This window comes from Sciurus vulgaris, assembly GCF_902686455.1.
Source record: "Sciurus vulgaris genome assembly, chromosome: 3".
Taxonomy (NCBI): Eukaryota; Metazoa; Chordata; class Mammalia; order Rodentia; family Sciuridae; genus Sciurus; species Sciurus vulgaris.
The window spans coordinates 7442885-7470424 of NC_136463.1; the positions used below are offsets into that span (position 1 = coordinate 7442885).

General features: G+C 60.9%; 1 protein-coding gene across 1 annotated transcript in view; it reads left to right on the forward strand.

The window, feature by feature from the left end:
- SDK2 (sidekick cell adhesion molecule 2) overlaps positions 1–27540 on the forward strand; it is a 262214-nt gene that overhangs the window by 80859 nt on the left and 153815 nt on the right. Inside the window, exon 2 of the mRNA XM_079133200.1 lies at positions 27179–27338. Coding sequence (XP_078989326.1) covers positions 27179–27338 — 160 coding nt within the window. The remainder of the gene's footprint in view (positions 1–27178; positions 27339–27540) is intronic.

Here is a 27540-nt window from a genome sequence, read left to right on the forward strand (position 1 = left end):
TCTGCTAGCAGGCACCACGTCTGCCTCTCTGCCTACCGCCAGGCTCCTGAAGGGCTCACTCAAAGTGTCTTGATGCGATGGGCAGCTCAGCCCCAAAGCCAGAGGAATAACCTAGACCGTTCTTCAGGCCTCCTCCCCACTGTCACTCAACAGCGTGGGATGCTGCCACCTGGCCACCCTCGCCCTGCCCCTGCCGTGGGATGACCCACAGATTTGCCCACTCTCCCCGCCACCTCCTTGATTCACAGGCACCTGCTCCCTGCAGCCGTGTCCTGCAGGCGCTGGGAGGTGGTGGTGAGCACAGAGAGAGGCAGCCTCACGGAGCAGGTACCATGCACAGAGGTGCTGAGCCAAGTGGGTAAGGAAGCCAGGCCAAGGTGGGTGCGGGCAGTAACAGCAGTCAGGGAGAACAAACCAGACCCCCGTGGCAGGGCAGAGAAGGGCCACTCAGGGTTGGGCGGTCTGGGGGGGCGACGCTGGACCTGAGCTGGCAGAGTGGCCCAGGTGGAGAGACCACATGCAAAGGTGGAGACCCATGTGGCTGGCCAGAGGGTGGAAAGAGGACAAAGAGCCCCAGAGGCCACCAGGCGGGGACCCCACAAGGAGGGTCTGGTTTTCCCTGAAGGCTCTTTTTGTTTCTCTATGATAAAGTATACATTGTATCAAACTCGCCATTTAAATGTATTGTATTAAACTCGCCGTTGTGCTGAGCAGTTCAGTGGCATTCATTGTATTCACGCCTTGTTCAACCCTCCCCCACCAGCTCCAGAACACACTCACCTCCCCCAGCTGCAACCGACCCACTATACACTCACTTCCCACCTCTGCCCCAGCCACCCTGCCCTTTCTGTCTCGTGGGTTTGATTCCTAGGGACCCATATTGGTGAAATTGTGTGACCTTGCTACTTCATGTCTGGCTTATTGTACTTAGCGTGATAGCCTCAAGTTTCATGTGTTGTAGCACGTGTCAAAATTTCCTTCCTTTTCAAGGCTGAATAATATTCCTTTTCATATACATTTTGTTTATCCGTCACCCGTTGATGGTCCTTTGGGTTGCGCCCACCTCTTGGCTGTTGTTAACACAGCATACCAAATTCTCTCTCACACCTGCCTTCAAGTCTTTGGATATGTCCTCCAAAGTGGTATGACTGAGTCACATGGCGTCTGAGGGTGTCGGATCAGGGAAGTAAGCACACTGGGCTTGTTTGCTTTTTTTACATGTCTCCCCAGCTGATGGGGGACAGTGGGTGTGCAGAGCAGGGACAGGGAAAACAGGTTGGCAGTGCCTCTAGGTAAGAAGTGACAGTGGGGCCAGAGAAATGGACGGACCCTGGAGCGTGTTTGGGTGGAAGTGACCACAGGACCGCTGCCTGGATGGATGTGGGGCCTCCCAGGACTAGGCCTCAGTCGCAGGTGAATGAGGCCACACCTCCCCAGGTGGAGGACAGTGGGAGGTCTAGGCCTGGGGTTTATTAGAGAGTCAGTTGTGCGGGAATCACTCTGGGCTGTGTGTCAGCTTCCCGGGGTTATTGTCACAAAATGCCACCCACTGGGTGGCTTAAAACTAGGTCTGCACCGTCTCCCCACCTGGAGGCCAGCGGTCTGGGCTGGAGGCCTGCGCAGCACCCGCTTCCTGGGAGACTCAGAAGAATCGCCCCTGGTGTGGGCAGTGGCCCCCCAGGTGTCCCTGGGCCCACAGATGCAGCCCTCCCATCCCCACCTCAGCTTCTCAGGCACCTCTGTCCTTCTCCCCCTCGTCCCTGGGACAGCTCGGGCAGGCCAGGGCCGCCTGCAGCATCTAGCTGGGCTGCGCCTACAGACACCCTGTTTGTGTAGGCGGAAGGCCCTGCCTCTCTTCTGCCGGTCGCAGCTCAACCCACAGCAGGTTCTTGCTCCTGCTTCCCAGTCTGGTTCTCTGTCACCTGCTGTCACCAGAGTCCCTGGCTCTGCCCCCATCCTCTCTCCAGCTCCCAGCCCTGGACTCTGCTCTCCTGAGTCCCGTACCCCAGCTCCCCAGCCAGCCCGCCCTGGCCCTGACCCGGCCTGTGCTCCACAGAGCAGTTTGGATGTGCTTCACAGACCTGCCCGGGCCTCCCCGGCGCTACTTCCCTTTGATGACAGCCAGTGACTGCCCACCCTCCCCTTTATGGTGGCTTTCCCTCTCGAGGGGCCTGCTCAGCCTATCCAGTGAGTGATGGGCAAACAAATTACAAGTGACAAGGAAGTGTCCCCAAGGCTTCTTCTTTCCTTGGGAGATTTAGGAGGCAGAGCAGGGTGTAAACTGGTTCCCAGCCTCTTAGGGGGAGGCTCCAGAGGAACCAAGAGAGGGAAGCAGCTGCTGCGCAGGGCGGCAGTGGCCTCCCTACCTGCCTTCTCTCTGGCTCTCTCTGGAGGTCCCCTGCCCCGTCTGCTTGCTGGGTCATCATATTCTAAGTAATACTCCCAGGATAAGCAGAGGAGATCAGAATGGCCATGGGTCAGAAACAGCCCTGCAGGTTGGAGCAGCAGGAGGTGACTGCAGAGCTCAGGGTGGGTGTCCAGAGGCCTGCTCCGGCCCCCCTGGGCTCCTAACTGGACCCTCACCTGAACAGTCGGGACCCCACAGCCCAGGTGCCCTTGCAGGTTAGAAGAGGCTGTTAGTTGCATGCGGTAAATGTTGCTTTCTGTCCCCTCCTGCTCCCTAACGTGGCCATGGGGGGCTGTTTCTCACTGAACGCCCCGTGGGCTGGGCACAGGGACCCTGCTGGGTACTGCTCCTCGGGGCCAGGAGGTCGTTCTGCCTGTTCATTCGTCTCTGCAGGCCTCGTCTGTGCACATGGACTTATTTTTGAGTATACTGCAAAAAGCTCTCCTTACATATTCTACAACCGAATCTTGGGTTAGGGCCCCAAGGCCTGGCATCACCTGGTGAGTTCCCACCAAAAGTCTTAAGTGATCCCTTTAAAAAGGGGCAGAGAGACAGAGGAGGGGATGGGCAGCTGGGGAGGGTAGCGGAAGGCAAAGGAAGGCTTGGGAGCCGCCCCCACCAAGCACACACCACACAGACTCACAGGTGGACTGGCTACCGATTTGTAGCTCTGTGACCTTGGGAAGTTACATAACCTTTCTGTGCCTCAGTTTCCCCACCTATAAAATGGACATAATCGTGGCACCGACTGGACACCAGTCTGCCTGGTGTCATTGTCTGGCACTAACTGAATAGTCACGGAACCTCCCGGCCAGGTCCAGGGCTGTGTCTGCCCAGTGCCCACCCTCTGATCTCAGTGCTACCTGCAGAATGGGACAAGAAAACCCGCCCATCCCAAAGGGTTGGGTGGGTACCATGTGCCCGGTGGGCTCAGGCCCAGTCCCTTCTGCACCCCCTTTTCTGCTGGCCTGTGGGTTTGTGGATATGCTTCCTCTGGTGCCATTGTTCAGTTTTCCTGGGAAGAATGGATCCAGGGTGCCTCCTGGCCAGGCAGCGGAGAGAACAGCGTGGATTCACAGTGGGGGGCTGAGCCCGTGGGCCAGGGAGACGCAGCACAGGACGGGCACGCCGACGGGGCACCACCCTCCTTTGGAGACTTGTTCCCCACCGTGGCTGGGTTTCTCCTCTTCCTGGGTCCCCCGGCCAGTCCCCTCACCTGCTCAGGCCTCGGGCTGCTGCAGCAACCCCCCCAAAACCTCCTGTCCTGGCCCCACGGCCCTGGCCATCCTCCACCTGCAGCAGCAGATCTGGGGCCCCCTGAAAGGGGCCCTGAGAGTCGCGTCAGTTGGGCCCCCTCTGGGAGCTGAAGGCGTGGGTGGGAGGAGAGCAGGGACGCAGGGTGCGGGCGGGGCGGGGCAGAAGCGGGAGTGAGAAATGCGTTTCTGAGAGGCCCCAAAGCGAAATCGACAGCTCGAAAATCTGCTTTGATGGTCTCTCCGTGGATCTCCCTGCTCACAGACGCGCCCGTTGGGCAGGGGTGAGGGGAGCGGGGCGGGAGCTGGCCCGGCTTCAAGTTTGATTTCTCGGAGCTTACAATCCACCATCTTTTTGCATAAAAAGGGATTAATATCTGTGGCAGAGCATTAACTGAGCACCCGGCGTGCGCACAGGCAAGTGCGCACACACAGGCACACACACACCGTCCCCAGGAGCTGCTGCTGCTGACTCGAGCCAGCGCAAGGCTCAGACCTGTCCTCAGAGCCCCAAAGCCTCAGGGCCGGCCAACACTCCTCGCCCCAGATTCCACTCCTGCCCCCAGCCGTTTAGAGAAAGGCCTGCTGTCCCCGTTATGTAAATAAAGTGCAGGGACCAAGAGGTTGATCCCATTAGGGGGGATTAGTTACTCAGGAGGCTTGGAGATTAGAATAGCAGCCAGGAGAGAGAGAGAGACAGAGGAGGCAACCAGGAAGGGCTGGACCACAGTTGCCTGCAAAAAGAGGTCCCCTGGCCGCCCAGCATGGCCCGGGCGTGAGGCAGAAACTGTCTCTGCGTGCTGAGTCCTCTGCGTGCCTGCGGGAGGCCCTCCCCGTTATCCTGGAGTCAGAAACCCGCAGCCCCAGCGCCGTCCCTCCTTGGTCTAGCTGGGGCCTTCCTCGTGCCTCAAAGGCACTGGCATGCCTGGCCCCAGGCAGAGGTGGAGGGCTGCCCAGGGGCAGAGCCAGCCGCCAGGGAGACCGCGGAGGAGAGAAGGGAGGTGGAAAGCAGAGCCCAGCCCAGGCCGGGGTGGCTCCCAACTGGATCTGGAGGCACCAGGAGTTGGGGTGCCGGCAGTGAATCCAGCTGTGGCCCTTTGCAGGCAGGGAGAAGCACCTCTCAACTCCCCACCCCGGGGTCCCCTGTACCCCAGGGCAATAAGCAGTCCTCTGTATCCTGACTTCCTGCTGCTGACCGGCCCTCTCTAGGCCAGTAGTTCTCAAAGTGTGGTCCCTGGACCCAGGACAGCAGTAGCCCCTGGGAACGGCCAGATGCTTGGCCCTGCGGGCTGTGTTCTAACAAGCCCTCGGGGGTCCTGGTGCACCCCAGCGGCAGAGCCCAAGCGTGCTCTGGTCCACTGACTGTGCAGGATGCGGGGCTCCGTGGAACGCAGCGAGAGTGGGAGGTGAGCAGACAGGAGTGCCAGCCCAGGCGTGAGGAATCAGGAGAACAGGTACGCAGTGGCGGGGGGCGTCCCTGAGAGAGGATATGTGTCTGCCAGCTGTCTGTCTGTCCCCTCCTTTAGTGCTATTACCTGTCCTCCATCCTGGGCCTTCCTCCCTGCACACCCCTCTCTACACCCCAAGAGGCCTCCAAGGTCAGCGCCCAGCCTGGACCACCTCTTTGGCATTTGGAATGCTCTTCGCCAGGGCCCTGGACCAGTGGATGTGTCCAGCATGGTCCTCCACCCGGCCATGGGCAGGTGTGTGTCAGTCCACTCCCCTTCCCCCACACGCCTGTGGCATCTACTCGAGACGTTCAAACCACACTCATTATCCGAAAAGGGTGCCCCAAGTCTACGGCATGTTCTGCCCTGTGCTGAGATGCTGTGGGAAAGCTGGCAGGAGGAAGGAGGAGGAGCAGGAGGAGGGAGGAGGAAAAGAAAGGGGGAGGAGCAAGAGCAGGAGTGGGAGGAGCAAGAGCAGGAGTGGGAGGAGGGAAGAGGATCAGGGAGGAGGGAGGAGGAGCAAGAGGAGGAGTGGGAGGAGGGACAGGAGCAGGGAAGAGGAGCAGGAGCAGGGAGGAGGAGCCGGAGGAGGCTCAAGGAGCAGGGAGGAGGAGCGGGAGAAGCACATGGCGCCCTGGCTCCGAGCGGAGGTGCAGATGTTGCCCTCATCCCTGCGCCCTTCCTGCCGCCGTGTTGTGTTTGGAAAGTGATGAATTTCAGCACCAGCTAATTAGTCTCTAATTAGCAAGTGGAGTGTAAACAATCACAACAGATGGGGGAGAAAAGGCATTAGCAATAATGACCCTTCTTTGGGGGCAGAGTCTCAAAGAGAGGCACTTCCTTGGCGGAGCTGGAGGGCAGCTGGCGGAGGCCCGCTGGAGGAGGCCCAGATGGGACAGGGACGGGGACGGGATGCAGGGCTGCAGCAGAGGCACTGACTGGGGCCCACGAGCTGCCCCAGTTTGCCTGCAGGGGCGGAGCGCTTCCAGCAAAGTATCCGTGACCGCCTGTAGCTGGGTGTGGCCAGGTCCGCCCAGAGCACATGAGACGGGCTTGTGCAGAAGGTGAGGAGTCCCGGGATGCGCGGTGGGCCACACTGAGGCCTGCAGTCAGGGGCCTGTGCTCGGGGACCAGGGTGGCCCAAGCCACTGTGAGGACACACACCTGTCACTGGCCAATGACCAGACAGACCGCAGCAGGGCATGCTCACCAGCTCTGGGGATGTTGACCCTCTTGGCTCTGCATCCTACCTCTGAACCCCAGCCAGGTCTTCAGGCCACTTGACCCTGGGGGCCCTGAGTGTGCCCTGGCGCCCAGGCTGCATCCTTGGCTGCAGGGACGGGGGTCTCAGGAGCTGGTCAGGATGCGGTTCCAGGCACATCCCCATCAACGCCTTCCCAACCAAGGGACAGCGCGGGCCTTTCTTGGTGAGCATTCCCCTGCCTCTGTCCCGCAGGACTGGGGGTCCTCGGAGGACTGGGGGGAGACTCTGCAACAGGCACAGGGGAACAGGCCTCCAGGGACATGGCCATAGAGGATCAGAGAAGCTGAACCCAAAAAAGGAAGTGTGCACACTCTTCCTTATTTTATTTCTATTCTTTTCTTTCTTTCTTTCTTTCTTTCTTTTTTTTTTTTTTTTTTTTTTTTTTTTTTTTTTTGGTACTAGAGATTGAACCCCCCAGGGTTACTTAATCACTGAGCCACTCCCCAGTCTTTTTCACTTTTCATTTTGAGACAGGGTCTCTCGCTAAGTTGCTTAGGTCCTCACTAAGTTGCTGAGGCTGGCCTTGAACATGTGAGCCTCCTGCCTCAGCCTCCCAAGCAGCTGGGGTTACCAGCGTGGGCCACCACACCCAGTCACTCATCCTTATTGAATGGCTTGATTGAGTGCCAGTCTGGCACACTGCCGTGCCCTGCCCTGGGGAACCGGGGACTGGAGAAGACCCCTCTCACTGCCCTCTCTGGACAGGCCCTCCCTGTGACCCTGGGTTGCAGCCTCAGTGAGATGACACTTCCCTCCTCGCTGGGAAGTGGCCAAGGTCCCATCTCAGATGGGAGAAGAGGAGGCCCCCAGCTCCCATGTCCTTGGAAGACTTCTCCTTTGCGCGGCCACTCCAGGCCTAATTAACAGGCTGGATTTTCTTGCCAGCCTGGCAGTGGGAGTTGGTGGGAAGGACAATTCCGTCGTCTGGAACGTTGTCACAGCGCTGGCAAGTTGAGCACTCAATCCAACACGTCTGCCCTGGCTCCTGGAGGCAGGGAGCTTCTTTCTGGAGAACGAGCTCAGCTGTCTCTGTCCCCAACACCTGATCCTGGGGCCTGGGAGACGGGCAGCAGCCTTCCTTTACAGCCTGGCCTCCAATTTGGAGGCTGGGCTGCACCAGGGCTGGGACAGGGCTGGAGGGCCTACTGTGTGGCGTGTGCAGGCAGGGCCCTGGAGAATGGAGGGGAGCGAGGCGGACCCGCTCAGGTCTACACTGGCTGGTCAGCCTCAGCACTGCGGAGGTTCTGCCCGATCATTCTTTGTCGCCGGGCTGTCTGCGCGTGGTAGGATGCCGAGCGGCATCTGGCCTCTACCCACCAAATGCTAATAACGCTCCCCTTCCCCAAGCTGTGACCACAGAAATACCTCCAGATGTCCCCAGGGTCTTCCTAGAGGAAATGGCTCTCCCACTGGGGCAAGAGCAGGACCCGGGTCCCCCTTGCTGGGAACCACTGGTCTCCAGGGACAGACTAAGGCTCCAAGAGATCACCATGGAGGACCGCAGTGGAGATCATCGAGAACTGGTGGAAGTGTGGGCCTGGCCACACAGGGGCGGGCATGGCAGCGACCAGGGAGTTGGGGAGCAGCGGTCAGGAGGGGACGGTGGCAGCAAAGGCCAGGAGCAGGTCTGCATGGCTTGGCAGGTGCCCACAGGTTGTCAGGGTATGAACCACGTGTCTGCTTCGGTGACAAAAACGGGCTATGGATCCCTCGTGAGGAAGGAGCATTTTATCCTCTCTGCCTCGAAGGAACTTGACTGGGAAGCACAATGGTTAGAGATTCCTTTCATTAAGTCGATCAGACTCATGATGGACACCTGAAAGTCAGCCAGGGCCTGGTGGAGGGAATCCAGATCAGAGACAAAGGAGACGGGGCAGGGTGGCTTACCAGTTGAAAGAAGACTTAGGAGGAAACTAGCAGAACTAACTAATTTGCTAGTTGGGAAAGGACCTCTGGACTGCACCCTGTGGGTTAAGAACTAGAACTCAACCCGGCATTGCAAGGAGGCAGCTAGACTCGGGCCTGGGGTGGAGGCGTGAGTGACGGGGCGGAGCTGGCCCACAGCAGCCCCAACGGCACTGGAGGATTGGGGACACTTGGCAAGAGGGCAAGGTCCAGCTCTGGGTGTTTTAAACACGTGCGCGTGGAACTCATCAAAACACAGTTGGCTCGTTCGAGCAAGAAATCAGGGTCAAAGGTCTGGGAGGTGTGAGCACCCATCAGCAGAAGAAACCAGAAAAGTGGACATTCCCCCCAGGGAAGATGGTGGGAAGGAAGGAGAAGAGCAGAGCAGAAAGCTGAACGCCCCAACCTGTCAGAGCCAGAGGAGGAAGAAGAGCAGAGCAGAAAGGCTGGGAGGTGGGTGGGAGCCAGGGCAGGACCAGGAGGGCCACACCTGGTGGAGAGCTGCCTGCTGCAGTCGGAGGTGGCACAGGGCCCTGCACCCTAGGAGGCAGACAGGGTGTGGTCCAGGCACCTCCTGTCTCCCTGCTTCTCCCTATAAAGCCACCAGGATTCAGCTGTGCGGGCCCCCCCCCCCCCCAAAGGCCTCATCCGATCCTAACCACCTGGAAGACCATACCTCTCGACACCTGGTCGGATTACTGTCCACCCTCTCAGTGCCCCACACTGGGGATTCAGCTGCAGCGTGAGTTTCGGGGGGACAAACCACATTTCAACCATCATGGCGCCATACTTGTCCAGATCACAATGGGGAGGACAAGCTGGGGAAGAAAGGGCCTGAAGGCAGGCCTGCCACAGTGCCTTCAACATCACCAGGACCTCCTGACAGCAGGAGGGGCCCAGATCTGACCAAGCCCTGCCCAGGTAACAGCCCTGCTCCTGTTGGTAAGGCTGTTGGTGTTCTGGGTCCTAAGGAGAGGGATATACAAATGGACACCAGAGACAAACTGAGAAGTGTAAAGAAACTTGCTCTGCCTCCCTTCAAGACTCAATGCAACTGCAAAGTAGGAGATGGGAGGAGGGACTTTGCTGACCTGCCTCGTGTCCAGGTAGAACCTCTCTTGACCTTGCTGGGCAGACAGGAGTGGAGGATTCTCTCCTACCACCTTAAAACCAGCGGTATTTGTTTCCTGTGGATGCTATAACAAATGACCACAAACTGTGTGGCTTAAAGAACAGAAAGGTATTGATTGATTCACACCTCGGGAACACAGAAAGGCAGAATCAAGGTTCAACCACGTTGGCTCCTGTTGGGCTTCTGAGGGGGAACCTGTCCCAGGCCTCTCTCCAGACTTCCAGAACTTGCTGGCAGTCCTTGATGCACTTGACCTTAGATCCGTGTGAACTCCTGTTGCTGTCCCCACAGGACCTTCCTCCCTGGGTGCTTCCATGTCATCTCGTGGCCTCCTTTGGAGGACCCCAGTCACTGGGTTCAAGGTCATCACAGTCTAGCATGACCTCATCTTAACTAATGACACCTCCAGAGACCCTCTTTCCAAATAAAGCCACATTCCGAGCTTCCGGGTGGATGTGAATTTGGAGGAACCCCATTCAACCAGGGCCCGGATTACCCTGGCTGCCACTCCCTAGAGCCATCTTAGGCCAGTCCTCACCTCTCCTGTTTAATTATCTCCCCACTCCTCACGTGATGTCCCACCTCCATCCAGCTGAGAAACTGAGGCACAGAGAGGCGCAGTCGATGGTCTGACCTGCAGCTGACCGTGGTGGAGGGGGTCCAGGCACCCCGTCGCTGCCTCCCCTCCGCTGCCTGCATCCTCGTTACTCAGGGCGGGGCTCCCGGGGCCCACCAGGGGCTTCCTGCTCCCTGCTAACTGCCTCTCTCCCCCTAGAACCGTCTTTCTTCCAGACAGGGAAATCTTTTCCCCCGTGACTGAAAAGAAAGCTAAATCCCCCAACGGAGGTGTTTAGTTTACAGGAGGCTCAAATGGCCGAAAGGGTATAAGAGGACTCGAGGAGGAGAGAGGGGACGGGAAGAATATTCAAGTCCCGCGAGAGTCACCTGAAGGAGCCAGAGGAGTTGGGGCCCCCCAGGGACCCCAGCCAGAGGTGCGGTGAGACCCCTCCCTGGCCCCTCACCTGTGTGCTGCCACGGTCCACCAGGCAGCAGACATACTGCGTGGCACGTAAGTTATCTGTGCCTGGGGACCCCAGAGGGTCTCTCCCCTCACCCTGCTTCTCACGCGGAAATAGAAGCTTCGACCGTCAGGAGACAAATGCACTGTGAATGGACGCAGCCCAGAGGGACGGATCCGCTGCGCCAGGGTCCAGCCCTGCAGTGCCAAGGGTCAGCAGAGGGTGGGACAGTGAGGGAGGAATGGGGGCCTTGGCCAGGTTCTGCCACGAGGCAAGCAGGCCTCCCTGTTCACCTGGAGCTGGGCCCAGTGGTAGGTGTCCCTGGGATAAGAGCCAAGCTGAAGGCATGGCCAGCCCTGGGTGTGAGTGCCGGGCAGTGGGACCTCAGGCAGACCCTGGTGCTCTGCTGCCTCCCATCTGTTGGAGGAGCCAGACCTTGAACGATCCAGATCCTTGAAGGATCGTCGTGTGGATTTGGCATGTCAAAAGCACCCAGGACAACCTGGCACACGGTGGGCACTTAACACACGTGGGCCCTGCACCCGCCGGGCCTGTGCGCTGGGCTGAGACCAGAGGGGGGGGCACCCACGAGCTTGGAGGGCAAGCCCAGTGGGGACCCATGAGTGCCCCCCTCAGTGCCGCCCCTTCCTCTCTGGAAAGCTTTACAAGGTCTGCAGTGCTGCTGGCCTCGCTCCTGGACCCAGAGTCCCAGACCTGCACATCCACCTGGACAGTCTACCTGGACATCCGGCTGGCCACAACTTGCCCCAGAGGGACTCAGCCTCTTCTCCCACACACCAGCTTCTGCTCTGGGATTTTGCTCTCAGCACCTGGCACAGTCTCTCTGTGCTGTCTCTCTCCTGCTTCTACAGCTCAGATCCTAAGTGTCCCCAAAGGCTTGGTCCCCAGCAGGTGCTCCTGGGAGATCTCTAAGAGGTTTCCTTGTGGGGTCCACTGGGAGGTCACTGGAGGTGTGCCCTAGAAGGACACGAGGACCCAGTCTCTTCCTTTTCCTCTTTTGCTCCCTGGCCATTAGGCGGGATGTGCTTCTCTACCGGCCCAAAGTGCAGGGGACCATCTGATCCTGGACCGGCCCCTCCAGAACTTGTGAGCTAAAATAGACCTTTCCTCTGTGTCAGTTGATCATCTCAGTACGCGTCACAGGGACAGAAGGCCGACTAAACCTCAGATGACCCCATGCTCCAGGCTAACAGTGACCCCGGTGGCTGCTCACACCCCCTGCCACCATCAGACTCCGGCTAAGTCCCCTGCCCTCCCTTGGCCTCGAATTTCTCTGGACGGCATGTGTCCTCTGCAGCTCACTGGGGTCCCGGTTCCCCTTCTTGGTGTCCCCTGGGCCTGACCATGGTGGCCTGCCCTGAGAAGGAAGGGTTGTGAGGGGACCTTGACTCTGACAGCTGAGGATCCCTCCTCCGCCCTCTTCAAGGCCATCTCAGCCTTTGTTGCTGGAGCTGAGCTGGGCTCCTCCAGGGAGGCTGGAGGTGGAGACTCAGCAGGCTTGTGGCTGCAGCTGACCACACGGCCTCACCATGCTGCCCAAGCCACCCTCTGCGCAACACGCACATGCCCTCCAGGGCTCCTGCTGCCCGCAGCTGGCCTCCGAGCTCCTTGGCACGGTGCACACAGCCTGGATTCTTGGGGACGCTGAGCCTCACTGTTCATCCCTTCGAGACCCAGTTCCTGTGTGGGAGAGGCCCACCTGCTCTCCTGCTCACCCTCTTCCTGCTTCCTCTCCTATCAGGGAACCAGCTGGGCAGGCTACCTGCTGTGCCCATGGTCAGTGCTCCTGCTGGAGAAGCCAGGGCCTGCAGGCACTGGCCCTGTCCAGAGCCGGGCTGTCCTCAGGCACCTGCAGGCCAGCCTCCCCTGCTCTCGCCCTGTAGCCCCACCCTGCACCCGCCGGCTCCCAGGAGAAGCGTCCTGCCTCGGGCATCCTGGCTTGGGCTCAAGCAGCACTCTCTGCCACCGAGTCTTCCCGAGGGGCCTGGCCCGGCTCACGTCCTGCTTTCTTTTTAGGGCGCTATTTGGGGACACCCTCCTCAGGAGCCCTTTTCAGCCCCACCAGCTATGCCCCAGGGCAGCTTCTCCCTGTCGTGTGCTGGTCCCGCTGCTGAGCGGCTCCTCTGTCCCCTGCGTGCCCAGAGCCCCTGGGAGCCCAGGTGTCCTGGCCCCCTGTGACAGCACACAGGAGGCGCTTGCTGTGAGCACTACTGGATGAGGTGCTTTTGCATGTTGTGGCCCAGGGCGAGGGTGCTGGACCTCCAGGGGCCAGCCTGGGGGCTTTGGGGGTGTGGGAGGGAGGAGCCAGTGAGGAAGCCGACATTCCAGGATGGGGAAGGGGCTGCAGGGGAGGCCGAGGCCCATGTGCCCCTGAGGGACCGGTGCTGAGGTTGGGGAGGGGCCTGAGGACAGCCACCGCTGCACTGCCTCTCCGGGCCACTCCGTGAGACCCGCTTCCCTCCTTCCCCGCTGTGCTTTCTCATCCATCCTGTGGACGATCTCGCTTGGGGCTTCTTTGGGCCTCATGTTTTATCCCTGTCACCAGCCAAACAGCCCTATTACATTAATTTATGGTCCTTTCCAGTAACTTGTAGCCTTCCTGTAAACTATCCCTTTCCCATGCTGGGGTTGTCCACTGCCAAACCACAGCCCGCTGCCTGCCTCCTGCCCCAGGGCCTGGGCCAGTCTGGACAGTGAGCATAGGTCTCCTTGGACCTGCCTGGCCTCCCCTGAGGCCGCCTCTGGGGCCTCCCTCAGCTGCCCATGTAAACAGGGGCTCACAGTGCTGGTGACAAGACCCCTGGTCCTCCTGGCCTCTGGCCTCCAATGCCATCTCTCCTTACCACCCAGTGCCTGGGGCGGGTGGGCAGAGCTGAGCTGGCCGTGCCCTGGAGGGGAGTGAGGCTGAGTCCCACAGGGCCTCGGGGACAGGGGGCCGCTTCACAGACTCCACAGCCCCAACTGCAAAGGGTTGGCTGGTCCTGCTTCTTCTGGGGACCTCACCTGGCCTTTCCCGAGCCATCCCAGGCCAGGCCAGGTTCGTGGGGGCCGTGGGCCCCAGAGGGAGGCAGCGTCCTCCTCCCTGCCCCTGGGGCTTAGGTGTGGTTGAGGACAGAGTGTGTGCCTTCCTGCCTGTCCCACCCTGTGGCACCTTCAGTGGCCACATTGGCCACCCGGAGGTGGACAGAGGCCTTAGAAGGCAGGACTCTGGCTGAGGGCCACTTCCCAGCCCAGTGGGGGGATAGCATGTGGACACTCACCACGATCCCTGGACGGGGCGCCCTGGCAGGAGCAGGGCAGCACCAGAGTCCCTCAGTCATCCGCAGACCCACCCAAGCCCTCAGGTTGAGGGCAGGGGCTTCTGGGAAGGAGGGAGAGCACGGAGAGGGGAGCAGTGCCCCCTGGTCCCCTTCCCAGAAAGGCCGGGCTCCCGGGGAATGAGCTGGAAACGGCCTCTCATGCACGGCCGTCCATCACGCCAGTGCCGGCTGCCAACCTGCCACTCCTGCCGCTGCAGGCTCCATGCCGCATCGGAGGCCGTCAGTCACCATTAGCCTCGCTCAGGCCTGGCTGCAGAGCGGCTGGCAGGATGTTGCCCCAGGCCAGGGAGGCCAAGTGGAGGCCCGCGCGTGAGGATGGGAAGCAAGAGGCTGGGAGGGGCTGGGAATCGTCACAGGGCCCTGGAAACGTGTTTATCCAGCTCCTACTCTGTGCAAGAAACCAGACGGTGACCGAGCATACAAGCAGGACCGAGAGGCATCCGGGGCCATTCGGAAGTGTGGGGGAGCCACAGGGTTGTGCCGGGGTCACTGCTGCTAGGAGGGGCGTCCAGGGAAGGTCCTTAGAGGAAGGGACTCTGCTCCAAGTTGGCTTGGAATTTGGGGTGTGGTAGGGGGGTGATGGGCTTCCCAGGCTGCCCTGAGGAAGTGCCACAGGCTGGGGGTCAAAGCAACCTGAGTTCCTGGTCCCAGGGTTCTGGAGGCCAGCAGGCCACCATCAAGGTGTCAGCCCAGCCGCTGGCTCTGGAGGCTGTGGCTCCTGGGTCTCGTGCCACCGCCGTCTCTGTGCACCTTGGCTCCACTTGCTATGCTCAGGCCCTGCTACGGTCGCATGGCCTCCCAGTGTGCGCCTGTCTCTGTCAGTCACGTTGGATTAGTCCCCCACCCCGGCGACCTCCTCCTGACTTGATTGCCTCTGGACCGACTCTGCTTCCCAGTGAGGCCACCGTCACAGGCACGGGGTCAAGTCAGCCTGTCCTTTTGACAGACACTCTTCAATCCATAACGGGGTACAGCAGGAGCCTACAGTGAGCTCTTAGAAGCAGGGCTCCCCAGGAGACTTGAACTCTCCCAGCATAACCAGCATCCGACAAAGCCCAGCAGAGAGCCCAGACTTGCAGAAGGACGGTGGATATCTGTCCAGCCCTCGTTTCCATTTTATAAGTGGGAAAAATGAGGCCAAGAGCTGTCCCCTGAGGCAGCAGAAAATCTGGGCTCAGATTCTTCCTTAAACTCCTCTGCCTCGGTTTCTCCATCTGCCACCCCGAGAGGGTGGGCGGGATGAGCCGCATACGTGCTCCCCACCAGAGAAGCTAGGGACAGTGCTCCGGTAATGGGGCAGAGCAGGCACAGGGCCTGGCCTCTAGCCCAAGACTCCTCTGAAGTCCAGCTGGGCCTCGGCTTCCTCCCTCACCCACCCACGGGGGTTGTGGGGCCCCAGGCAGCACCAAGAGCCCCTCTCCGTGGGAACCTTGCTCGGTGGGGATGCTCACGCGAACCTGGGCTGCTTTCCCTCTGCTGACTTTCCTGTCTCTCTCTTGCTTTCCCTGGTGTCAGCTGGGCCTGGGCTTCTCCAGAGAGGGCTGAGGTCCCCGATTCAATCTGGGGACCTGGCATTGAGCAAGCGACACAGGAATGAGAGGAGGAGGCTGTCAGCCTCCTAGCTGGAGAGCATCGGGGGTCAGTAGCAGAGTCCAGATACCATCTTCCTCTCCCAGAGACGCCAGTTCAGCCGCAACGGGGCTGGACTCTGCGTTTTCAAGGTGACAGAGTAGGAAGCCAGGCTGAAGCCCGGGCTGGTTCCCAGGCCAGGATGAGGGATGCCGCCACCCAGAACGGGGGACCTGTTCCTGTCCTCTGCCCCCACCCCACCCGCCAACCCCACTCAGCACACGCCCCTGCGTCCCCAAGCAGGCTGCTCGTCAGGAAGGCCACCTGCCGCTGGGACATGGGAGCACTTGGGCAGCCCCTCCTCCCACCCACTGAGCTCGCCGGCCGTCTCTGGGGCTCTCCATCTTGGAGTGGCACACGCCCATTGGCCTCTGAAGACACTGGGCTTGTGGGAGGAGCCTTGTGTGTACCCACAGCTCCACCCAAGCCGCTTCCCTCAGCGACCCCTCTGGAAATCAGGGCCCCTGACAGCTCCCAACCCGTAGTGTGGCTGTGTGGCATAAATAGAGGACACGCCCAAGCACAGCCTGGCCGCCCTGCGCTCCCCACAGGCCATGCCCTCAGCTGGGCCTGGTGTGCCTGGGTCTCTGTTTGTTTCCGTGACACTGAACCCCAACAACACCCAGCAAGGGAGGTGTGGCATGTCCCCCATCCCAGGTGCCAGCCAAGGGAATGTGGCTTAGAAAACACAGGCCCTGACTCAAGGCGGGGAAGTTGTAAGCGCAGCGACAGCCCGACCCCCACCCGTCCCCCTGCAGAGCCAGGCTTTCTGTCCTCATTCCAGATGACCTGTCCTCGTAGGCAGTGGCTGGGATCAGGGGTTCACCTGGAAGTGGGCAGGCTTCCCCCGAGTGGGATGGGAAGCCCAGCCCCCTGCAGCACACAGGCCGTCGACCAGGGCCTTGCACGTGGGAGGTGCCCCGGGGCCTGCAGCCAGGGCAGGGGCATTAAGGCTGAGCCAGGGACCTCTCAGGACGGAAGAAGCAATCTGAACTTCCAGGCAGCCTCCCTCGTAAGGACGGCGAGGGACCCGGTGACGTCTGCACCCAGCCGAGCTCCTGTCCACGTGGAGCTGAGATTCATACCATCGCGTGAGACATTCAGGGAGTGTGACCCAGGGCGCCTACTGACATGCAGCCAGTACGTCTGCCTGATTCCAGAACGTTCTCCTTGCCCCACAAGGAGACCCTGGACCACCAAGCAGCTGCTCCCCTTTCCCCTTGGCCCTCTGGACTTCCCTCCCCTGGGTATTTCGCATGGTTGGCCTCATTCACCATGTGACCTCGGTTTTACCTGGATGGCAGGAAGCAGGAGAAGCTGGGCCGGAGCCCCTACACACTTTGCCCCAGCCCGTGCCTCCGGGAGAGTCTCCAGGCCTTCCAGAGAGGAGCGGCCTCTGTGTCCTGAGCAGGCTTCCTCCTCGGGCCTCCGTGTGCGGTCACCTGGGCACCAGCACCCAGGGCTCTGGTCTCAGTACAGCATCCGGTGTGGCTTCCCCAGGCCAGCAGAGCCCCTTGCTGGGTCCAGGGGTCTTGCTGCTATTGCCTCACCTGTGAGGCTCCCAGAGGAGAAAGGGGCTTCTTGTGGAGACACAGGGACACTACCAGTCAGAGCCCAGGGAAGCTGGAACTTCTTTCTCACAGGCAGAAAGAGAGCTCCTGGCCCTGGACTAGACCCAGCATGGGGCTGCCAGATCTTGGGGGGCACCAGGAGTGCCAGGAAGAGGGGCAGGTCAGGTGGTCGGCCGGGCGGGCTCTGGGCCAGCATCCTGGGGCCCGAAGTGGCCCTGTTGCCTTCCAGCGTGGGTGGACGACCCCAGGGCGTGAAGGGGGTCGGGGCTGAGGTGCTAGGAGGGCTGTGTGACGTGGCAGCCGTGCCCAGGCCTCTGTGCGTAATCCAGCTTGTAAATTGCTCAGGGATTGTGACTGTGGAAAGGGCCACGGAGCCGCGTGCTGTTATTATTTATGATAAAGCGCAGAGGTGCCTGCCAGGGACTGGAATGGGCTGAACGCCGCGTGCGGGGTGGACGGCAAATTGAACTCCAATTTTCTGCTCCACAGTCTTTGTTACACGCCACAAAGCGCCGGTACAGCGGGGTCACCAGCCTGATGAATGTGCCTTCCTCTCCGGCAGCGGGTTCCATCTCCAGCCTCCGCATGCAGAGACTGGCTCCCGCTTTGTCTCTCTGCTCCCAGGCCCAGCTGCGGACTCCTTTTCTGGGATCCAAACACAGCCCTGACCCTGGGGCAGAGCAGAGGCCCTGCGCAGAGCGGGGAGGCCCCGGTTCAAACCCAGCTCTGCGGCTCACTCCTGCCTGACACTCCGCCTGGAGCTTCAGATGAGAGGGGTGAAGGGGCGTGATCATCAGACACCCCCAGGGTGGCTGGGAGGAGAAAGCATGGCCCTCTTCCCTGTCCTTCCCCTGGGCTGAGCTCCACCCCGGCACCAGGGAAGGGAGGTGGAAGGAGCCCCTTCAATTGGGTGGAAAGCCCCCCGGGCCCTGCATTGGCCGGCTGCTCTCTCAGCTCTCTGCTATCCGTACTTGGCAACCGACGCTGGGGTCAAGTGGCTCTCCTCCCCTGCCCCGTCCTCCCCCACCCCTCACTTCTATGTCCTCCTAAGGTGGGCAACAGGAGGACACAGGATGGCCCCTGAGAGATACCAACAAGACCTGGGGCTGCGTCCCCCTCCTGGTGCCTGGCCTTCATCAGCCAAGCAGACCCACTCTGGAGACCTCAGGGCTCGGGGCTCCTGGAAGCGTGCTGGGCCTCTGAGCACCTGCTCTGGGCTCCCCCAGGCCTGGGAGAGCCATGTCTCTGTGTCACCAGAGTCTCCTGGTGTAGGGACAGCTAGGGAGTGGCACCCGTGTGGTGAAGGAGCTCGCCTGCAGGGACCTTCACGGGAATCACCTGGAAGAGCAGCAGGGACAGGCGGGGACAAGCCTCCCCAGAGACTCTGGACCTAACCAGGCAGCTGACCCCAGGCTGACCTTCACCCATTTCTGGGGCCTTCCAGGTCCCCGCTGTATGCCCCCGAGAAACACTCCAAGTCGGCCACCCCGCTCAGGCCAGCGAGGGAGAGAGGAGTGTGTCCCTGCCGCAGGCGTCTCGGGAGGAATCCCAGGAGTTAGACAAAGTGTTATCATCACTTTTTAGCTTTTTAGGGCTCGAATGAATCCGAACACACTGAAATGATAATAGTGCTGTTAGGCAAAACATTCCGCTCAGTGGTGTCCGTTGGGTCTCTGAACCTGCCAATGGAAACGGAGGAACGGCCCCCTGCTCGTGGTAACCTCAAAACCAGCCCGTGGGAATGAGAACCAGTCTCTTCCCAGGCAAGGCTGGGGCCGCCCAGGCACAGTCACCCGTGAGTTCAGCAGGCGGCCCTGGCTGCGACCGGTACACGGAGGTGACAGCCAGCAGAGGGGCAGGGCCTCCTTTCTCTGGGCTCCTCCTCAGCACCGGGCCAGGTCCAAGCCTTGGCCTCTCACCAGGTAGGAACGTGCGGTCGGAACATATCATCCTGTGTTTCAGGAGGGGACCGAGGTACAGCAGAGTTACAGAGAGACACAGAGGGTCACCCAGCTAGGGAGTGGAGGGGTCCACTGGACTTGAACCAGGAGGTCCACACCTGGGTCTTACAGTGCAGAGCTGGACGGGAGCATGGAGTTCTCCCGAGACGGCTAGCCCCCAAGGGGGGTGACGGGCCAGTTCTGCAGCACACTGGCGTGTCCCCTCTGTCGCTCATGGGTGGCTCTTCTCTCCTGCATGCAGGCCAGGCCCGGCTCAGAAGAGGTCAGGGAGCCCTGCCCACTTTCGGTGGATGACGCTCTAGCATGGGGCTGCCCCACATGTGACTGTGATGTGCCCCCTGAGTGCTGTAGGCAGGGACCCCCTGAAGTCTGAGGGGCACCAGGAGGACATCTGGGAAAACATTAGGATGGGCGCGGCGCTGCACTTTGAGGGATGCCAGACCTGGATGAGCAGGGAGCCAGCACCATGTTTTCCCAGGAGAAGAGGGCAGCATGGGCAAGGGTCCTGGGGCACAGTGGCAGGGTGCCTGGGAAGGAAGCCCACTCTGCCACCACCCTCATTCTCCACATGTCACCACCATGCTGCTGTGCATGGGGTGACCAACACACATTCCCACGAGGCGACCAATGAGTCTCCTCGGTTTGCTACCACGAGGCACTGCCAGCGGTTCTGGAGGCCACAGGTCTGCAGTGGAGATGTTGGCAGGGCCATGCTCCTCTGAAAGCTGGCGGGGAGGCCTCCTGTCCTTCCTGACCCCCAGAGGCTCCCAGCAGTGCCCAGCGCTCCTTGACCTGTAGACGCATCCCTCCAGCTTCCAGCTCTGTCTCCACGTGGCCTCCTCTTAGCCTGTCTCGGTCCTTGTGCTTCTTCTCTCACAAGAGCAGCGTCACACGGACCCACGGGACTCCGGTGTGACCTCATCATTGTCCCTGCAGTGGCCCTATTTCCTAATGAGGTCACATTCCGAGGTTCCAGGAAGGATGTCGCGTCCTGGGGACAGCTTTATCGACGTTATTGACACCTCTGTCAGCCTGGCCGTGCCCCAGCTGGTCCTTCACTCTCCGTGTGTTCTCTGAGTGTCTCCCCCGGCTCCGTGCCCAGGGCTGGGACTTGAGACAGAAGGGAGCCGGGGACCCGGCCCTCTGACGTCGCCGATTCACCCTCCTCTCTACAACTTCTTGGCTGGAGGCACGAAGTCCCCAGCTGGGGTCTGGCACAGCCCCTGGCTCCCAGCCGGGCCCCACCACCCCACCTACAATCCCAGGGCTGCGTGGAGGCTCCGTTGTGCTGGTTGCCCCGGTGACCAGGCCCCCTAATCAGATTAGACGTGTATTCAAACAAATTGATGATCCGTTCCATTAGATGCTTTCGGAACACGCTTTTCTGAGCAAGAAATTCATGCGGCAGCAGCTGCAGAGGCCACGGCATGATTGATTGTTGTGCCATCCCGGGCCCCGACGTCAGAGGGGGCTGGCTCCTGAAGGTCACTGGCGAGGATTAGATTAAGGAGGGCTAATGAAGCACTTGGCATGCAGGCGGCACAGGCGAGCTGGGCCAGGCATCTGCCGGGAGCCGGGGGAGGCAGGGAGGGACAGACATTTTGCATCTTATATGTGGTCGTACAGTGGGAAGAGGAGAGTGGGGCAGCAGGGTGCTTGAGGCCCTGGCTGGGTGGCTCAGGAGCAGGCAGGCACGCCAGGCACGGGGTGGGAGGGAGCCTGGAACCCAAGCAGAGAACGCCTGCCTTGCCCCAACCAAGTTCCCCAGGAGGGCTTCTGCTGGAGGGCGGAGGCCCACAGCCTCCTCCTGGGCCTGTAAGACCCTGCTCCCCGGCCCCCTGCCCATGCAGCTCCCGGGCTCAAAACCATCCCCACCTGGACTAATGGCAGAAGGACCTGTGGAAGTCACAGGCACTGTGGGACAAATCCACAGACCCTCTGCAGCCCAGCGCTGAGCCTCAGCACAAGACCGTATGAGCCGTCTGTGCGCAAGACCGGAGCGTGAGCCGCCCGGCGCAGCCTTGAGAGGCTACACGTGGAGGTTCTCCAGGGCATGTGGGCGCCGGGGAGACTGAGCTCCTGAAGGGGGTGGGTCAGGACAGCCCCACCCTCGGGGTCACCCCACAGGGTGCTGGGAGGCTTGATGGGTGCACAGAAACCCCGGCAGCCTCTGGGGCCGGGTTTCCGTCGGGTTCGCTCAGAGGCCAGGCCAGGCCAGCAGGGGGATTTACTCTATTCCCGTTAGCAGAGGACCCGGGACTTGAACCCTATTCCTTCCCCACCCCCGGGGCCTTGGCGCCAGGCCCTGGGAAGCCAGGACTCCAGGAGGCTTAACTGGCAGGCAGCACTGTGGGGTGGGGTCCCCAGCTCAGCCCACAGCCCAAGCCTGCGTCTGCACCACGCGCTCTCCTCCTCTCCCGGCTCCCACCTGCTCCTCGACACCCCACCCTCCGCGCCCCTCTCTGGGGGCCAGTCTCTCCTGGGCGACCCCGTACCCATGTCCTTCGGGACAGTTCCCAGGACTCACCCAAGCCAGCCCACCGAGTCACCCTCCCCCAGCTCTGATCCCGGGCCAGGATGTGGCGAGTTGGAGGAGGATGACCAAGTGGCCTCTGCTGCGGCCTCAGAGTCAGTGCCCGGACAGGCCCCTGGCCGCCCCGAACATCTCGCGGGTCAGAAGGCCAGGGGTGACACTGTGCGCATCCTGTGTCCACCACGGAAAGGCCTGGAGCATGGACTCCGCCAGACCTGGGCCCCTCTGGGGAGTCCAGCCACAGAACTTTTCTGAACATGTTTCCTCATGAAGGTCCGTCCGGTCCTGGCCCTGAGAAGGCCTGGTGACCCTTCCTGCTGCCCCCATGGTGTGCAGCAAGAGCAGAGCAGGGGTCGGAGTTTGTGGGGGGAGACTCGGGTCCAGGGCTGGCTGGGAAGCGGAATGCCTGGAGGGTGCCCTGCGGGGAGCCCGGCCCCTCTGAAGAAAGACGACACGATTTTGCAGGAAGATCAGATTCTGTTTCGCCTGGAGCCCAGCGTCGAGGGTGACCATGGGAACATTTAGTGGGCATATCAAGGGAGAATGGCCGTCAGGGGCCCCCTGATCTGTTACGGGAAAGGAGAAGGAAGCCCCGGGCTGAGGACTCTTGCCCCCCTCCATCCAAGGGGCCCAGACCCCCCACATCACCCACCAAGGGTGCGTCCTTTCCCCTGTCCCCAGCGGGGCAGCCCGAGACTGCCCGCCCAGACACGGGCGCACAGGTGTGCCCAGAGCTGATGGCAGCTGAGGAATCCATCTTCTACGATATAGAAGCAGAGCTGAGAGAGGCACTGTCAGAGGCCGACGGAAGTCACACCTGGCAGCCCGCCCTGGCCGCCCAGCCCCCCGAGCTCCACCCTAGGAAAGCCCGGTGCCAAGGCTCTGGCCTCCCCGCCGGAAGGAGGGCTGCACCGCACCCTGCATCTCACGTGGCAGGAGGCCCCAGGGTTGTTCCCATGCTGCCAGCTGGGCAGCCTCCTCAGCTGGAGGGACGCTCTCGACAGACGCTTAGGTGTCCAAACGCCTGCCGTCACCGCGGTGGGGACACGCCGCCCTTCCACAGGCAGTGTCCTTGGGGGTGAATTCCTTGGGGAACCCGTGACCCAGAAGGTGCGTGCATTTCTGACTCGGATGGAATTGCAGGAAGGGCCGCCGAACCAGGCGGGTCCCAGGAGGCGTGTCCCCCGCAGGTGGCTGGCCGAGGGTGCCCCTCGCTCCCCTCTGGGTCTCACCGAGCCTTCCTTCGCCTTCCCTTTGTGGGAGGCTGAGCGGCTCTGCCGTGTTCAAGTCCCCGGCGACTCTTTCCTCCGACCTGCTCAGTTCCTCTGCCCATTTTCCTACGGGTTGGATCATCTTATTGATTTGTGGGAACACTTTGTATATGGGGAAAATGAGCTCTTTGCCCGTGATAAGCAAGCGTCGCACCTACCTCTCCCCAGCGTATCCGAGTCACCTCCCTGTGTGGGTGGGGTTTCTTCCTCCTGGAGGAATTCTGTCCGGTGGAAGCCGACAATCAGTCTCCTGACCACCTGTCGCCGGGCGGTCCTTAGAAAGTTCTTGGCGGGTACTTCGCTGCGCCAGGATTGTGTATTTTTAAGCTGCTGTGATTTTTTTCTCCCTAGTTCTCTTAGAATTTCATTTTCATGTTTAAAACATCCATTCTTCTAGCATTTATTTTGAGGTAAAGTGTGAGGAAGAGATTCAACTTTATTTTTTTTTTATTCCCAAATGGTTTTCTGGTTGTTCCAAAACCATTTGTTGAATGATTGATCTTTTCCCCACTGGTTTGAAATTCCGCTTTCTTCTTATATTAAAAATCCCCGTATGTATCTGTGCCTATTTCTAGACTCCTAAGCGATGCTTTCACTGGTAACCTCTTAAAGATCACTATTTCAATTCCTACTGCTTCATAACGTAGTCCAGCATCTGTACTAGTCTAGTCTCCTCCGCCGGCCATTCCTTTTCTGATATTTCTTGCTATTCTTGTGTTGTGGTTGTTCTTCATGTGAACTTTAGAATCACTTTGTCTAGTTAACAAAAAAAATAAGTGTGTGTGTGTGTATATGCATACACATTTGAAATGAGGAAGAATTTAAGAGATTGACGTCCTTACATTGTCATTTCTTTCTATTCACAATTCTCTATTCACAGTTATTCCCTTCCCACTGAGAGGGTCAAAGTGGCTGACAGTGCTGTTATATACAGTTGCACAGGTTGTATACTGCACCATCCTAAGACAAAGCAGAGAGGAATTCCTGGTCCCTGCTAATAGAGTCTGAGCTCTTCTCACCAGGGTAATCTGACCATCCACACCTATGAGCAATGGCAATAATAGGCACCCCTTCTTTAGCATGTGCCAGGCTTTGTTCTAAGGACTGCATGCTTATTAATTTCACAGAAAACATATCCCCAGTTTGCAGCTAAGGAAACTGAGGTGTAGTGGTTAAGTAACTTTCTCAAAGTCAATGACACACAGCTTCCTGTGTACTCACAGCACAGAAACCTGCTCCTGTGGGGACAGATGCACACAGATACATGTATGGGTGTGCACACACACACACTGCTGCCCCACGGTATCCCCTCTCCCTTTGCCTGTCCTTCCTCCTATCCTCCTACAGCTCATAGCCCGGTCCCTGTGGTCTGCTGCTTTCAGACAAGTGCAGCCCCGGGGAGGACAACAGTTGGCTGGACTCACTGCCGCTGCCTGCGTCCTGGGCTGGATCTTCCTCCCAGGATCCCCTCTCCCAGGGAGCCTGCAGGAGGGGTGGTCTCCCTGCAGGGCTAGGGAGGAGCCTAAGCCCTGGGTGCTGCTGCCTTGGGAGGACAATGTGGGAGGAGGGGGAGCACCCAGCGCAGGCCTGGTGCCCGGCAGGTGCTCAGGCAGGGTCCCCCTCCTTGCTGCCTTGGGAGGACAACATGGGAGGAGGGGGAGCACCCAGCGCAGGCCTGGTGCCCGGCAGGTGCTCAGGCAGGGTCCCCCCTCCTTGCTGCCTTGGGAGGACAGTGTGGTTGGAGGGGGAGCACCCAGCACAGGCCTGGTGCCCGGCAGGTGCTCAGGCAGAGTCCCCCTTCTTGCTGCCTTGGGAGGACAACGTGGGAGGAGGGGGAGCACCCAGCGCAGGCCTGGTGCCTGGCAGGTGCTCAGGCAGGGTCCCCCTCCTTGCTGCCTTGGGAGGACAACATGGGAGGAGGGGGAGCACCCAGCGCAGGCCTGGTCCCCCTCCTTCCCCTCCCCCGAGCCATTCTCTCCAGCAGCCGCAGGATCAGCCGGTCCAGGCTCAGGTCCTGGTGCCGGCTACCTGCTCCCACCCAGGGCCGGGCAGACCTGGAGCCAGTGGGCCATGAGCAGAGTGTTGGGTGCAGAGCGTGTGTGCACATGCATGTGCCCTGGGTGTGCCAGGTACGCGCCCGCCTCCCCTCTGCTGTTCTGGTGGGCGTCCCCCCGTCCCCTGTGGACAGGAGGGAGTCACCGCCACTCGGGGTCGGGAATGTTATTGTTTTAAAACAAACCAGCAGTGACAGCCGGGAACAGAGGGTTTTTAAAACCACGATTCAAAGGGCTCTTTAAAGCTGCCGGGGAGCATGAACGCGCCTTTGAAGCGAGAATGAGCCCATTTGTTAAGCCGAGCAGAGCAGAGCCGGCGGCCTCCAGGGCGCGGGTCCCTCTCCTTGGCCAAGGGCTGCCCAGGGCCTCCCGGCCAGGCTGGAGATGGGCCATAGGCCCAGGGACCAGCCGAGGGCGGTCACCCCGCGAGTCTGTGCTCTGAGCAGGCGCCTCCTCACTGTCCTGCTGCTGTGTGTTCAGGTGACAGTGTGTATGAGGAGGCTCAGAGAGACGGGTGGCCTCCGCCAGGCGGACCCCCACCAGGAGGCAGTGGAGGGGTGGGGCCACCTTCAACCTGTCCCCGGGTTTGCCCTCTGGTGGCCCCACAGGGAGGGTCAGCACTAGGGATGGGGTCTGAGGAAGAGTCCCCCAAGCCACAGCAGGTCACACACATACGACAGAGCCCTTGGGTGTGGAGTCGGGGGCCAGTTTTTGGGGTGCAGCCAGCAGGGCACATCCACTGGTTCCCAGAAGTGCAGGGCAGCTTTTGCCAGGCTGTGAACCTGACGGGAGCCCAGGGAAGCAGGCCAGCTGTCTGCAGACCTCGGACAGCCGCGCTGCTGATGTGGGAAGGGAGGAGCAGCCCTGGGCCCTGGACGCCTGGGGCTCGGCCAGGTGCCCCTGCCCCCCACCCCCCAGCCTCTGCAGCACAGCCCCTTCCTGCCCTTCCTTCCTGTGTCCCTTTCTTAGGCCAGAATAAAACTGTCTGGGGCTCCCAGGGGAAGACTCCTCTGACCAAGGTGCGCCTGGGGCACTGCCGCATCAGGAGTGCTGGCCCTGTCCCTGCGGGGACACTCACCGTCACGTCAGGGAAGAGGCCTGTCACAGAGCCCCTTCCCACAGCAGGCACAGGGCCAGCCTTTCCAGAGTTGGCATCTCATTCAGCCCTCGGGCGGCTGCTTCTCTTCCACGTCCACCAACCAAGGGGGCGATCGAGACTCAAAACGTGCAGGCTTGCCCACCCCACAGCCGGCCATGGGTGCTGGACCCCTGACGCAGGCCTGCAGGTCAGGCTGCCCCCGCCTGCTCTGCCAGCAGCTTCCCGCGTGGCTCCGAGCTCATGGGACCCGCAGGAGGCACAGGGATGCCCTCCTGGGAGCCGGTCCCCAATCTGCCACTTAGCGGCCCGGGATGGGTCCTCGGTGCACAGTGGTCGCTCGCGAGAGGACCTGCTGGACTGCTTCTGGAACTCGCACCCAGAGGCGGTCCCAGGCCAGGCCTGGAGGCCCTCACCTGGCGTCCGCCCTCCTCCCCTCTCCATCCCAGCTTCCCAGCTGTGAACGCTGCAGGTGTCAAGTGCTCAGCCATGCTGCCAGCGAGGGGCTCAGCTCGGCCCTCCCTCCGCGTGGCCTTGGGCAGACCTCTAAACCCCTCTGCACCACAATGCGGACCCCTCTGGTGTCGTGGGGTTGCCATGGGCATTAAATGGGCACCTGGCAGAGCCCCTGGGACAGCCGGAACTCACCAGAGGGTCCCAGATTTTGTCGAGATTGTTCCCAGAGGCTGGCCGCCGTCCCCACCACACCACACCCAAGGGCAGGGGCTCAGTGACAGGCCTGGGGTCTTCCCCGCTTCTCCCACCTCCCCTCTCTGTCCGCCCTGGTCCCCTTCACGTCTGCCTCTTCCCCGCGGCCATTTGGGCAGAGACCTCACTTGCAGCGGAAGCCGTGAGCCCGAGCAGCCTCTGCAGGTCCAGGGCCCGAGTGCGTGGTCTCTGTTGAGGGGACCTCGGGGCTCAGCTCTCTAGGCTGCACCTGCGCAGGGTGGCTCTGCAGAGAGGCAGCATGACCTGCAGCCCAGGCAACCTGGCGGTGGAGGGGCCCCTCAGCAGACTCCACCCTCGATGGCGTTAGGGGCTCCCGGGCCTGGGGAGCAGGGCAGACTCCGCCCCTTGCAGATCCTGTCAACCCACCTCCCTGTTCTCCTTGTGAAGCGGCCTCCTCTTTGCCAGAGGTGCAGCGAGCGTCCCCGGCTTCCTTCTGTCCCGGAAGGAGATGCCCAGAGGCAGAGGGTACAGGGTGCACGGGACTCCCCAGGGACAGAGAGGCAGGGTGGGCCAGGCACAGGGCTGAGCCCGTGATAACCGGTCCTTTGTTCCCTGTCTCCTGCAGATGACGTGCCGCCCTACTTCAAGACGGAGCCTGTGCGGACCCAGGTGCACCTGGAGGGCAACCGCCTGGTGCTCACCTGCATGGCCGAGGGCAGCTGGCCCCTGGAGTTCAAGTGGCTGCACAACAGCAGGGAGCTGACCAGGTTCTCCCTGGAGTACAGGCAAGCCGAGCCTGCTGCCCTTCCTCCCGGCAGCTGGGTCCCTGTCCTACCCCAAGGGGTGGTGAGGGTGGGGTTCAACCACAGGCTCCCAAGCCGCAGGGGTGAGACCCCTGCCCTGCTTATCCTGGTAGAGGTCGGCAGGCAGCGGGCCTCGGTGCTGCCCATTCCGTAGTGGACGGGCACAGAGGGGACAGTGGGTGGG